Raw genomic sequence first — 14786 nt, forward strand, 5'->3', positions numbered from 1 at the left:
TATGTATAGCTGATTCACTTTGTTCTACAGCAGAAACTAACAACATTGTAAAGCAATCATACTCCAATAAAGATATTAAAAATAAAAGATTTATGTGGTTCAAGAATAGTTAGTACAAGTCTGCAACAAGAAAAGCAGAGTGGAGATTTACCTGACCTGATATTAAGACAAATTACAAACCGTTAATAATTCAAAGAATGTGATACTGGCAACGCAGCAAGTAGGCAATGGAAATAATAGAATCCAGGAATGGACTCAAGAATATACAGGAACTTGGTACCTAATAATGGTGGTAACACAAATCAATGGGGAGAGAACAGGTCATTTAATAAACGGGGTTGGGAAAACTGGCTTATTATGTAGAGAAAATAAAATTAGATCATTTTATACAGCATATACAGATATTAAAGACCTTACATGGAAGGCAACATTATAAAACTATAATGTAAACAGTTACATTATAGTTACAGAAAAAGTAGACACATCTTTATGACCCAGGGGTAGGGAAGAATTTATTAAATAAGATCCCCAAAGCACACACCATAAATGTACAGATTGATGGGTTTGACAAAATCAACTTAAATACTTATTGGTTAGGGGTAAAGTGTACTGATATCTGCAAATTACTTGGAAATGCATCAAAAAGGATGGATAAATGGATGGCTAGAGATGGAGAGAGGGATAGTTATATGGTTATATGGTATAAAGCTGTTAATTATAGAATCTAAGTGGTGGTCATATGAGTGTTTATATGGTTATATGGTATAAAGCTGTTAATCACAGAATCTAAGTGGTGGTCATATGAGTGTTTGCCATCCTATCCTTCCAACTTTCCTGTGTGTTTTTTTTTTTTTTGGCCACGCCACATGGTGTGGCATGACGGATCTTAGTTCCCTGACCAGGGATGGAACCCACGCCCCCTGCAGTGGAAGGGTGGAGTCTTAACCACTGGATCGCCAGGGAAGTCCCACTTTTCTGTATGTATGAAATCATAATGAAAGGTCAGTGAGAATGAAATACTTTTGTCCTAAAAAGGATATTGTACATAAATTTCTAAAAAAATTGTGGCTGACTGGAAAAGATATTTGACACATATACACAAAGATATAGAAAAGATATTTGCTTTATTTGTATGTTTATTTGTTTAGGGTATATTATGTATTTAAGGTTTAACATACAGTCTTATTAAATTGTCATTTATATACAGATTGCTAAATTGCCCTAAAGAAAGTTGAACCAAATTTACAGTTGCATAAAGATAGCCAGTTGCTGTCACCATTGTCACTTCTTGGGTATTGTTCTTTTTTTTCTTTTTTTAATTGGGGTATAGTTGTTTTACAATGTTGTGTTAGTTTCTGCTGTACAGCTAAGTGAATCAGCTATATGTATACATATATCCCCTATTTTTTGGATTTCCTTCCCATTTAGGTCACCACAGAGCACTGAGTAGAGTTCCCTGTGCTATACAGCAGGTTCTCATTAGTTATCTATTTTACACATAGTAGTGTATATATGTCAATCCCAATCTCACAAGAAACTTCTGTAATCAGAAAGAGAAAAGACAAGTAACCTAAAAGAAAATTTGCAAGATAAATAGGCACTTCAGAGAATGTGAAAACAAATGGCTAATATATATAAAAAAGAAGATCAACCTCATCTGTAGTCAAATAAATGCAAATTAAAATAAAAGATACTACTTAAAACCCACTGGATTAGCAAAAATTAAGAAGTTATAAGATATCAGCCCTGGCAATAATATGAAGAAATAGAAACCCTTATGCATTCTTCATAGGACTATAAATTTAGAACAAATATAATCTAGAGCAATTTGACCATATTTGGCAAAAAATCTATATGCATATTTACAGGATCCAGGACTTCAACTCCTAAATACATACTTCAGATAAACTGACACAGGAACACAAAGATACAGAGACATCTATGAAGATATTCCCTGTAGCACTGTTTGCAGTATCCCAGAACTGGAAACAACTATCAAACAACAAATAAAGTACTATGATATAAGTAATTGTTGGAATATAATTCAGCAGTCATCAGGAACGAACCATATACGAATACAGAAAGATCTACAAAATAACACTGAGTGAAAAAGTAAGAAATAGAATGATATGTACAACACAGTGTCTTTCATGTTAAAAAAGGAAAAAATCTACACATATAAACATCACTATAGATTGTGTATATATATATATATATATATATATATATATATATATATATATATGGAAGATGGCTTGGAGGGACACACATCAAATACCCAAGAGTGGATAACTATGGGTAGAGAGAAGGGGACTGAATCAGGAAGAAAGGCTGAAGGCGACAAAAACCAAATATAAAACCAAAAATAAAAGAGTGTTTATGCATGGGCTGATGATGACAGATCATAAACTGAGGAGACTATCATAGCAATTGATTTCCAATGTTTCTGAAGTCTAAAGTAAACATAAAACTTCCCCCCCTCAAAATACTATAAAAACCACGTGCTTAAAGGAAATGTCAAAAAAAATAAAATAGAAATGAACTGACCACTTCCCGGTCACATGGCTTACCGGAGTACACAGCACATGAGCAGTAGATGGGTGGGGACGTTAGCTGGATTGAGCATACTGGGTGTGTCTGACTTCATACAGGCCAGGAAGGCACGCATCCTTCTGTTCTTGTCCTCAACTGCTTTGCCTAGCCAGAGCTTCTTGAGGTTTGGGCAAGTCCATTCCCGAAATGTCAGGGCAGACACCAGCTCAGGGGTTTGAGGTGACTTCCCTTTATAGGCAGACCACTCTTTAAGGATCACTGAAGGAACTAGAAAACAGAAGTTGAGGAAAAACTGGCTATAGAGACTCTGAGCATTTCTGCAGCTGGTCACAATTGACAGAAACCATCACACTTCAACATCTTTGTATGTTCTGTCACTATAATTTTTATTGTTAGCAGTAGTAACAGCAGGAGTAGTAAGCATTTATTAGATGCTTGGTGTGTATTAAGTATTTTACATATAAATGTAAATCTTACTTACTCTTCAGAACAAACCTGAGAGAGAAGCATTATGACTATATTATCACAAAACACAGTGCTCATTTTGCAGGTGAAAAAAGGAATCAAAGCTCAATGGTCACACAGTTCTACAGTCACACAGCAGTCCCCCAGTTATTTGCAGGGAATAAGTTCCAAGACCCCCAGTGGATGCCCAAAACCACGGACAGTACCGAATCCTGCAATATACTATGTTTTTTCCTATACCTACGTACAAAGGTACGTAAGAGATTAACAACAATAACTAATAATAAAATAGAACAGTTATAACAATATACTATAATAAAAGTTATGTTAAAGTGGTCTCTCTCTCTCCAAATATCTTATTGTACAAATTTAATGCCATTTCCATCTTAACTAAGCACTTATCGTGTACTGTGTCCATAACTTTTGCAGTTCGAGATGTGACAGCAAAACTAGCACAAATTTCTTTTTCCTTCTTCACAATTTCACAGACAGAAGACTCGTTCTTACCATAGATCTTTTTGTTCTTACTATAGATCTTAGTAACGTCAGCATATGATATTTTTTCTTCCCTTATTAAGTTGAGAACTTTCACCTTTTCACTTAAAGGAAGCACTTTACAGCTTCCTTTTGGCATATCTGAATTGCCAGCATCACTACTCTTGCACTTCAGGGCCATTATTAAGTAAAATAAGGGTTAATTGAACATAAGCACTGAGATACTGGGACAGTTGATTTGATAACCCAGACAGCTACTAAGTGACTAACAGGCAGCATACGCTGAACAGAGGAATGCTTCACATCCTGGGTGGGAGGGAGCAGGATTATGCGAGATTTCATCACACTACTCAAAACAGTGTGCAATTTAAAATTTATGAATTGGCTGCGTGCCCACCCAGCCCCTATTATAGTCTGAGATAAAGAACGCAAGATTAAAATGGAAGTCTCCACTATACCCTGACATCCCTTTTGCAGTGTCCCAGGGGTCACAAAGACCAAGCCTGGTACAAGCAGGGGGAGACCATGCCCAGGACTGGAGGTGAGCATTCTAAGATCAGTAAGGTTCCGAGCTGCCGGAGACTCCAGTTCCTGTCTTGTTGCTCCACCATCCCTCAGGCATGGCCCTCGTCTGAATGAATATTTGACCACATGGATGGATAAATATTCCAGCCAGGAGGACTGAGATACTTTTCCATTATAGGTTATTACAATATATTGAATATAGTTCCATGTACTATACAGCGACATAGAAAGAGAAGGAAAATTAGACATCAGGAAAGGCGCCGAATGTAAGACAGCAAACAGACACAGTGAAATCTAAACCAGGGTCAGTGACTTTCTTTCCAAGTTGGGTCCTCAATGGAGGGCCCTAAACGCTGCCTGCCCCCTGGCAGAAACATCACAGATTTCTCAGAAGTGGCTTTGAGGCTTTTCAGAGGCTCGGAGATGATCCTTTGGAGCTCACGGGGCGCCTTCAAGATGGCAGAGGAGTAAGACATGGAGATCACCTTCCTCCCCACAAATACATCACAACTACATCTATATGTGGAACAACTCATACAGAACACCTACTGAACACTGGCAGAAGACCTCAGACTTCCCAAAAGACACCTCAGGTGACTTACACGCAGAGGCAGGGCCAAATCCAAAGGTGAACCCGAGGAGCTGTGTGAACAAAGAAGAGAAAGGGAAATTTCTCCCAGCAGCCTCAGGAGCAGTGGATTAAATCTCCACAATTAGCTTGATATACCCTGCACCTGTGGAAAACCTGAACAGACAGCGAATCATCCCAAAACTGAGGCATTAGACTTTGGGAACAACTGTAGACTTGGGATTTCCTTTCCGCATGTAATTTGCTTCTGGTTCTATATTTATCTTAGCTTAGTATTTAGAGTTTATTATCATTGGTATATTTGTTTATTGATCTGGTTGTGCCCTTCCTTTTTTATTTTTTATGTATACATATATAGATAGATAGATTTATTTAGTTTACTTTTTCTCTTTTTGTGAGTGTGTATGTGTATGCTGCTTTGTGTGATTTTGACTGTATAGCTTTGCTTTTGCCATTTGTCCTAGCGTTCTGACTGTCCGTTTGTTTGTTTGTTTGTTTTTTTAAGTATAGTTTATAGCACTTGTTAGCATGGAAGGATTTGTTTTTGGGTTTGGTTGCTCTCTTCTTTCTTTTTTTAATTACATTTTTATTTTTAATAATTTTTTCTATTTTAATAACATTATTTTATTTGTTTAGTTTTCATTATTTCTTGCTTTCTTTTTTCTCCCTTTTCTTCTGAGCTGTGTGGCTGACAGGGTCTTGGTGCTCTGCCCAGGTGTCAGGCCTGAGCCTCTGAGATGGGAGAGCCGAGTGCAGGACATTGGTTCACCAGAGACCTCCAAGCCCCATGTAATATCAAACAGCGAAAGCTCTGCCAGAGATCTCCATCTCAATGGTAAGATCCAGCTCCACTCAACGACCAGTAAGTTACAGTACTGGACACCTCATGCCAAACAACTAGCAAGACAGGAACACAAACCCACCCATTAGCAAAGAGGCTGCCTAAAATCATAATAAGGTCACAGACACCCCAAAACACACCACCGGACGTGGTCCTGCCCACCAGAAAGACAAGATCCAGCTTCAGCCAACATAACACAGGCACCAGTCCCCTCCACCAGAAAGCCTACACAACCCACTGAACCAACCTTAGCCACTGGGGGCAGCCACCAAAAAAAACCGGGAACTACGAATCTGCAAGCTGCGAAAAGGAGACCCCAAACACAGTAAGTTAAGCAAAATGAGATCAGAGAAAACACAGCAGATGAATGAGCAAGGTAAAAACCCATCAGACCAAACAAATAAAGAGGAAATAGGCAGTTTACCTGAAAAAGAATTCAGAGTAATGATAGTAAAGATGATCCAAAATCTTGGAAATAGAATGGAGAAAATAGAAGAAACGTTTAACAAGGAACTAGGAGAACTAAAGAGCAAACAAACCATGATGAACAACACAAAAAAATGAATTAAAAATTCTCTAGAAGGAATCAATAGCAGAATAACTGAGGCAGAGGAAAGGATAAGTGACCTGGAAGATTAAATAGTGGAAATAACTACCGCAGAGCAGAATAAAAAAAAAAGAATGAAAAGAATTGAGGACAGTCTCAGAGACTTCTGGGACAACATTAAACGCACCAACATTCGAATTATAGGGGTCCCAGAAGAAGAAGAGACAAAGGGACTGAGAAAATATTTGAAGAGATTATAGGTGAAAACTTCCCTAATATGGGAAAAGAAATAGTCAATCAAGTCCAGGAAGAGTCCCATATAGGATAGTCCCATATAGGATAAATCCAAAGAGAAACATGCCAAGACACATATTAATCAAACTATCAAAAATTAAATATAAAGAAAAAATATTAAAAGTAGCATGGGAAAAACAACAAATAACATACAATGGAATCCCCAAAAGGTTAACAGCTGATCTTTCAGGAGAGACTGCAAGACAGAAGAGAGTGGTGGCAGGACATATTTAAAGTGATGAAGGGGAAAAACCTACAACCAAGATTACTCTAACCAGCAAGGATCTCATTCAGATTCAACAGAGAAATTAAAACCTTTACAGGTAAGCAAAAGCTAAGAGAATTCAGCACCACCAAACCAGCTCTCCAACAAATGCTAAAGGAACTTCTCTAGGCAGCAAACACAATAGAAGGAAAAGACTTACAATAACAAACCCAAAACAATTAAGAAAATGGTAATAGGAACATACATATCGATAACTATCTTAAATATAAATGGATTAAATGCTGTAACCAAAACACAAAGACTGGCTGAATGGATACAAAAACAAGACCCATATATATGCTGTCTACAAGAGACCCACTTCAGGCCTAGGAACATACACAGACTGAAAGTGAGGGGATGGAAGAAGATATTCCATGCAAATGGAAATCAAAGAAAGCTAGAGTAGCAATTCTCATATCAGACAAAATAGACTTTAAAATAAAGACTAATTACAAGAGACAAAGAAGAACACTACATAATAATCAAGGGATCAATCCAAGAAGAAGATATAACAATTGTAAATATTTATTCACCCAACATAGGAGCACCGCAAAACATAAGGCTAATGCTAACAGCCATAAAGGGGAAATTGACAGTAACACAATCATAGTAGAGGACTTTAACACCCCACTTTCACCGATGGACAGATGATCCAAAATGAAAATAAATAAGGAAACACAAGCTTTAAATGATACATTAAACAAGACAGACTTAATTGATATTTATAGGACATTCCATCCAAAAGCAACAGATTAGACTTTCTTCTCAAGTGCTCATGGAACATTCTCCAGGATAGGTAATACCTTGGGAGACAAATCAAGCTTTGGTAAATTTAAGAATATTGAAATCAAGTATCTTTTCTGACCACAACGCTATGAGACTAGATATCAATTATGGGAAAAAAATCTGTAAAAAATACAAACACATGGAGGCTAAACAATACACTACTAAATAAGCAAGAGATCACTGAAAAAATCAAAGAGGAAATAAAAAAATACGCAGAAACAAATGACAATGAAAACACAACGACCCAAAACCCATGGGATGCAGCAAAAGCAGTTCTAAGAGGGAAGTTTATAGCAATACAATCTTACCTCAAGAAACAAGGAACATCTCAAATAAACAACCTAACCTTAAACCTAAAGCAATTAGAGAAAGAAGAACAAAAAAACCCCAAAAGGTAGCAGAAGCAAAGAAACCATAAAGATCAGATCAGAAATAAATGAAAAAGAAATGAAGGAAACGATAGCAAAGATCAATAAACTAAAAGCTGGTTCTTTGAGAAGATATACAAAGTTGATAAACCATTAGCCAGACTCAACAAGAAAAAAGTGGAGAAGACTCAAATCAATAGAATTAGAAAGGAAAAAGGGGAAGTAACAACTGACACTGCAGAAATACAAAGGATCAAGAGAGCTTACTACAAGCAACTCTATGCCAATAAAATGGACAACCTGGAAGAAATGGACAAATTATTAGAAAAGCACTACCTTCCGAGACTGAACTACAGAAATAGAAAATAGAAACAGACCAATCACAAGAACTGAAATTGAAACTGTGATTAAAAATCTTCCAACAAACAAATGCCCAGAAGCAGATGGCTTCACAGGCGAATTCTATCAAATGTTTGGAGAAGAGCTAACAGCCCTCCTTCTCAAACTCTTCCAAAATATAGCAGAGGGAGGAACACTCCCAAACTCATTCTAGGAGGCCACCACCAACCTGATACCAAAACCAGACAAAGATGCCACAAAGAAAGAAAACTACAGGCCAGTATCACTGATGAACATAGATGCAAAATTCCTCAGCAAAATATTAGCAGAGGCCAACAGCACATTAAAAGGATCATACAACACGATCAAGTGGGGTTTACCCCAGGAATGCAAGGATTCTTCAATATATGCAAATGAATCAATTTGATAAACCATATTAACAAACTGAGGGAGAAAAACCATATAATCATCTCAGTAGATGCAGAAAAAGCTTTTGACAGAATTCAACACCCATTTATGATAAAAAACCCTCCAGAAAGTAGGCATAGAGGGAACTTAGCTCAAAATAATCAAGGCCATATATGACAAACCCAAAGCCAACATCATTCTCAATGGCAAAAACTGAAACCACTTCCTATAAGATCAGGAACAAGACAAGGTTGCCCACTCACACCACTATTATTCAACATAGTTTTGGAAGTTTTAGCCACAGCCATCAGAGAAGAAAAAGAAATAAAAGGAATCCAAATTGAAAAGAAGAAGTAAAACTGCCACTGTCTGCAGATGACACGGTACTATACATAGAGAATCCTAAAGATGCTACCAGAAAACTAGTAGAGCTAATCAATGAATTTGGGAAAGTAGCAGGATACAAAATTAACGCACAGAAATCCCTTGCATTCCTATACAGTAATGATGAAAAATCTGAAAGTGAAATTAAGAAAACACTCCTATTTACCACTGCAACAAAAAGAATAAAATATCTAGGAATAAACCTACCTAAGGAGACAAAAGACCTGTATGCAGAAAATTATAAGACACTGATGAAAGAAATTAAAGATGATACAAATAGATGGAGAGATATACCATGTTCTTGGATTGGAAAAATCAACATTGAGAAAATGACTCTACTACCTAAAGCAATCTACAGATTCAATGCAATCCCTACCAAATTACCACTGCTATTTTTCACAGAACTAGAACAAAAAATTTCACAAATTGTACGGAAACAAAAATACCCTGAATATCCAAAGCAATCTTGAGAAAGAAAAACAGAGTTGGAGGAATCAGGCTCCCAGACTTCAGACTATATTACAAAGCTACAGTAATCAAGACAGTATGGTACTAGCACAAAAACTGAAATATAGATCAATGGAACAGGATAGAAAGCCCAGAGATAAACCCATGCATATACGGTCACCTTATCTTTGATAAAGGAGGCAAGAATATAGAATGGAGAAAAGACAGCCACTTCAATAAGTGGTGCTGGGAAAACTGGACAGCTACACAGAAAAGAATGAAATTAGAATAGTCCCTAACACCATACACATAAATAAACTCAGAATGGATTAGAGACCTACATGTAAGACCAGGCACTATAAAACTCTCTGAGGAAAACATAGGCAGAACACTCTATGACATAAATCAGAGCAAGATCCTTTTTGACCCACCTCCTAGTGAAATGGAAATAATAACAAAAAAACAAATGGGACCTAATGAAACTTAAAAGCTTTTGCACAACAAAGGAAAACATAAACAAGATGAAAGATAACCCTCAAAATGGGAGAAAATATTTTCAAAGAAAGCAACTGACAAATGATTAGTCTCCAAAATATACAAGCAACTCATGCAGCTCAATATCCAAAAAGCAAACAACCCAATCCAAAAATGGGCAGAAGACCTAAATAGACATTTCTCCAAAGAAGAGATACAGATTGCCAACAAACACATGAAAGGAAGCTCGACATGACTAATCATTAGAGAAATGCAAATGAAAACTACAATGAGGTATCACTTCACAATGGTCAGAATGGGCATCATGAAAAAAAATCTACAAACAATAAATGCTGAAGAGGGTGTGCCGAAAAGGGATCCCTCTTGCACTGTTGGGGGGAATGTAAATTGATACAGCCACAATGGAGAACAGTATGGAGGTCCCTTAAAAAACTTAAAATAGAACTACCATATCCCACTACCATATATCCCACTACCATATCCCACTACCATATCCCACTGCAATCCCACTACTGGGCATATACCCTGAGAAAACCAAAATTCAAAAAGAATCATGTACCACAGTGTTTATTGCAGCTCTATTTACAATAGCCAGGACATGGAAGCAGCGTAAGTTTCCATCGACAGTTGAATGGATAAAGATGTGTCACATATATACAATGGAATATTACTCAGCCATAAAAAGAAGCAAAACTGAGTTATTTGTAGTGAGGTGGATGGACCTAGAGTCTGTCATACAGAGTGAAGTAAGTCAGAAAGAGAAAAACAAATACCATATGCTAACACTTATGTATGGAATCTAAAAAAATACTTAAAAGGTTCTGAAGAACCTAGGGGCAGGACAGGAATAAAGACACAGACATAGAGAGTGGACTTGAGGACACGGGGAGGGGTAAGGGTAAGCTGGGATGAAATGAGAAAGTGGTATGGACATATATACACTACCAAATGTAAAATAGATAGCTAGTGGGAAGCAGCCACACAGCACAGGGAGATCAGCTTGGTGCTTTGTGTCCACCTAGAGGGGTGGGATAGGGAGGGTGGGAGCGAGACACAAGAGGCAGGAGATGTGGGGATGTATGTATATGTATAGCTGATTCACATTGTTATACAGCAGAAGCTAACACACCATTGTAAAGCAATTATAGTCCAATAAAGATGTTAAAAAAACAGAAAAGAAAACTTATGAATTGTTTACTTCTGGAATTTTTCATTTAATATTTTTGAATCATGGTTGACCTTGAGTAATTGAAACCGTGAAAGAGAAATCAAGGATAAGGGACTTGGTACTGTATTTTGAAACTCATTTCTTAAGTAGATGTACCAGGCTAGGCAAGGAAAGAAGTCCAAGGTAGAATCACATGAATACCTGGCTTCATAACAGACTATAGGACACCCCAAAAGACTTAAAAGAATACTACAAAATTCTCAAGAAAACAACATCTTTTAGATTTATGAAGGTGTGACAGACAAGGAAAACATGGCTTCTGTCTACTTCTAGTGTACCTCAGGCTCCTAAGCTGTATCTTCTTTTATTTAAGTCTTTTAGTATCTACTCAGTTACCAAAGCTAGAAACCTGGAAGTCATCCCAGACTCCTTGCTGTCCTTCACCTTCTACACTGGTTATTTCAAAGGTCCCGCTGATTCTACTGTCTTATGATGCCTTTTCTCTGTCCCTTTTCTTCATCACAAGAAATATTGTTGAGGTTCAGATCTCAAATAATAACAAAAGGGTCATCTTTTACCCTGCAAGAGTCTCGACTGTTGTCCCTGCTTTCATCTTGTCCAGTCCCCCTCATACCCATACTCTACAACCACTAGAATGATCTTTTTTAAAAAACCTTTTAGTTTCAAATAATTATAGATTCACAGGGAGTTGTGAAGATAGTAGACAGAAGTCCTGTGTACCCTTTATCTAGTTTCCCGCAATGGTTATATCTAAAATGATTATAAGGACTTCCCTGGCAGTACAGTGGGTGAGACTACACACTTCCACTGCAGGTGGCACAGGTTTGATCCCTGATCAGGGAACTAAGATTCCGCCATGCAGTGTGGCCAAAAAACAAATAAAATAAAGAAAAATAAAATAAAATGATTATAATACAATATCAAAGCTAGGAAACTGACATTGGCACAACTATGTGTATAGTTCTGTGTCATGTGTAGATTCATATAACTACCAACCACAATCAAGATACAGAACTATTCCATCACCACAAAGTTCTCCCCTGTGCTACCCCTTTTATGGTCACACCCAGTGCCCTCCAGCACCATCCTTAATCCCTGGCAACTACCAATCTGTTCTCTATCTGTACAATTTTGTCAATTTGAGAATGTTACATAAATTGAATCAGTATCCAACCTTTTGAGATTGGCATTTTCACTCAGCATAATGCCCTTGAGAGCTATCCATGTTGATGCATATATCAATAGCTCATTCCTTTTTTGCTGAGTAATATTCCATGATATCTAGGTTGTGTCCAGTATGGGGCTATTACGAATAAAGGTGGTATGAATATTTGTAAGTTCCTGCATGAAAATAAGTCTTCATTCTCTGGGATAAATGCCCAAAAGTGTGAGTGCTACACACTTATTTTTAGTTTTAAGTAACTGCCAAATTATTTTCCAGAGTGGCGGTACCATGTTACATTCCCACCAGCAAATTATGAGTGATCCAGTTTTTCCACATCCAATCCAGCATGCTGTATTTTCACCATTATTCATTTTAGCCATTCTGATAGGTATGTCGTGACACTTCATTGTGGTTTTAATTTGCATTTTTCTAATGGCTAATGATGTTGAACATCTTTTCATGTCTTTATATTCCATATGTATATCTTCTTCAGTGAAATGTTTGTGCATGTCTTTTGCTGATTTTCTAATTGGATTATTTTTATATTGTTCAGGTTTTTTGTTTTTTGTTTTTTGTTTTTTTGTGGTACGCGGGCCTCTCACTGTTGTGGCCTCTCCCATTGCAGAGCACAGGCTCCGGACGCGCAGGCTCAGCAGCCATGGCTCATGGGCCCAGCCGCTCCGTGGCGTGTGGGATCCTCCCAGAGCGGGACACGAATCCGTGTCCCCTGCATCGGCAGGCAGACTCTCAACCACTGCGCCACCAGGGAAGCCCTGTTCAGTTTTTTTAAGTGAATTTCCTCTTTATTATTCTTGAGTAGAAGCTTATATTATATCTGAAATGACATTAAGGAGAATAGATAAATACAGATATAGATATATATAGATAATCTAAGGCTCCTAAGACTATTATTTTTAAATGAGCATTAAGTCAAAGTTCATAATTATTTTGTACAAATAAGTGTCATCAGACTAGTTAAATGGTGGGTTTTTTTAACATCTTTATTGGAATATAATTGCTTTACAGTATTGTCTTAGTTTCTGCTGTATAGCAAAGTGAATCAGCTATAGGTATACATATTGTTCAGTTTTGAGTTCTTTCAGATACTTGCTTTCAGAGTATTTCAGATACTAGTCTAGATATGTAGTACTTGTTCACCTATGGATTTCCAATTGATCCAGTACCACTTGTTAAAAAGACAACCTTTCTTCCACCAAAGTGCTTCTGTGGCTTTGTCAAAAATCAGTTGGCTGTACTTGTGTGAGGCTATTTCTGGGTTCCCTACTTTGTTCCATTTGTCTATATGTCTATATATCACTGCCAGTACCACACATTCTTAATTACTGTAGCGACATAATAAGTCTTGTAATCAGGTAGAGTGACTGCTTCCAATTTATTATTCCTTCTTAAAAATGTTTTAGCTATTCTGGTTCCTTTGTTTTTCCATATAAATATTAGAATAATCTTGTCTACATACACACAGAATCCTGCTGGCATTAGATAGAAATTGTGTCAAACCTGTATACAATTAATTTCTGTTGAATCAGTAGTAAAAAAAAATTCCCAACAAACAGAAGTCCAGGACCAGACAACTTGATAGTGAATTGCACCAAAAATTTAAAGGAGAGCTAACAACTATCCTTCTCAAATGATTCCAAGAAATTGAAGAGCAAGGAACGTCTCCAAACTCATTCTATATAAAACAAAAATATCCTCCAGGAATAAAGGAGACATAAAGACATTCCAGATGAAGAAAAAACTTTTTAAAAATCAGACCTACCCTAAAAAAATGACTAAAGGTACTTCTCTACACAGAAAAGAAATGATAAAAGAAGGAATCTTGGAATATCAGAAAGGAAGAAAAAAACAATGGAAAGAACAATAGATTTTCCTTCTTCTCTTGAGTTTTCTAAATTACACTTCATGGTAAGCAAAAACTATAATACTGTTTAATGTGGCTCTGAATGTCTGTAGAGAAAATATTTAAGACAATTATTAATGGAGGAAGGTAAAGAGATGCAACAGAGGTCAGGTTCACTTCACTTGAACTGGTAAAATGCCAACACCAGTAGACTGCAATAAGTTATGTATATACAATGTAATACCTAGTAAATATACTGAAATAGCTATACAAAGAGATATACCAAAAACATATAGATAAATAAAAATGGAATTCTAAAATAAGTTCATGTAATCCATAGAAGGGAAGAATAAGAAAACAGAGATATGAAAACCAGAGAAAACAAACAGAAGCAAAAATAAAATGACAGACTTAAGTCCTAACATGTCAGTAATTACATTAAATGTAAGTGGTCTAACAACACCAATTAAATACAGAGATTGACAGACTGGATAAAAAAACATGACCCAGGGCTTCCCTGGTGGTGCAGTGGTTGAGAATCTGCCTGCCAATGCAGGGGACACGGGTTTGAGCCCTGGTCTGGGAAGATGCCGTGGAGCAACTAGGCCCGTGAGCCACAACTACTGAGCCTGCGCGTCTGGAGCCTGTGCTCCGCAACAAGACAGGCTGCGATAGTGAGAGGCCAGCGCACCGCAATGAAGAGTGGCCCCCACTTGCCTCAACTAGAGAAAGCCCTCACACAGAAACGAAGACCCAACACAGACAAAAAT

The 14786-nt window shown here is 37.2% G+C and overlaps 1 protein-coding gene across 1 annotated transcript in view; it reads right to left on the reverse strand.

Moving 5' to 3' along the window:
• The window catches only part of FAM120C (family with sequence similarity 120C), a 142652-nt gene that overhangs the window by 63816 nt on the left and 64050 nt on the right, over positions 1-14786 (reverse strand). The window contains exon 10 of the mRNA XM_032619723.1: positions 2571-2820. Within this exon, the coding sequence (XP_032475614.1) occupies positions 2571-2820 (250 nt within the window). The remainder of the gene's footprint in view (positions 1-2570; positions 2821-14786) is intronic.

Source organism: Phocoena sinus, chromosome X (assembly GCF_008692025.1).
Source record: "Phocoena sinus isolate mPhoSin1 chromosome X, mPhoSin1.pri, whole genome shotgun sequence".
NCBI lineage: Eukaryota > Metazoa > Chordata > Mammalia > Artiodactyla > Phocoenidae > Phocoena > Phocoena sinus.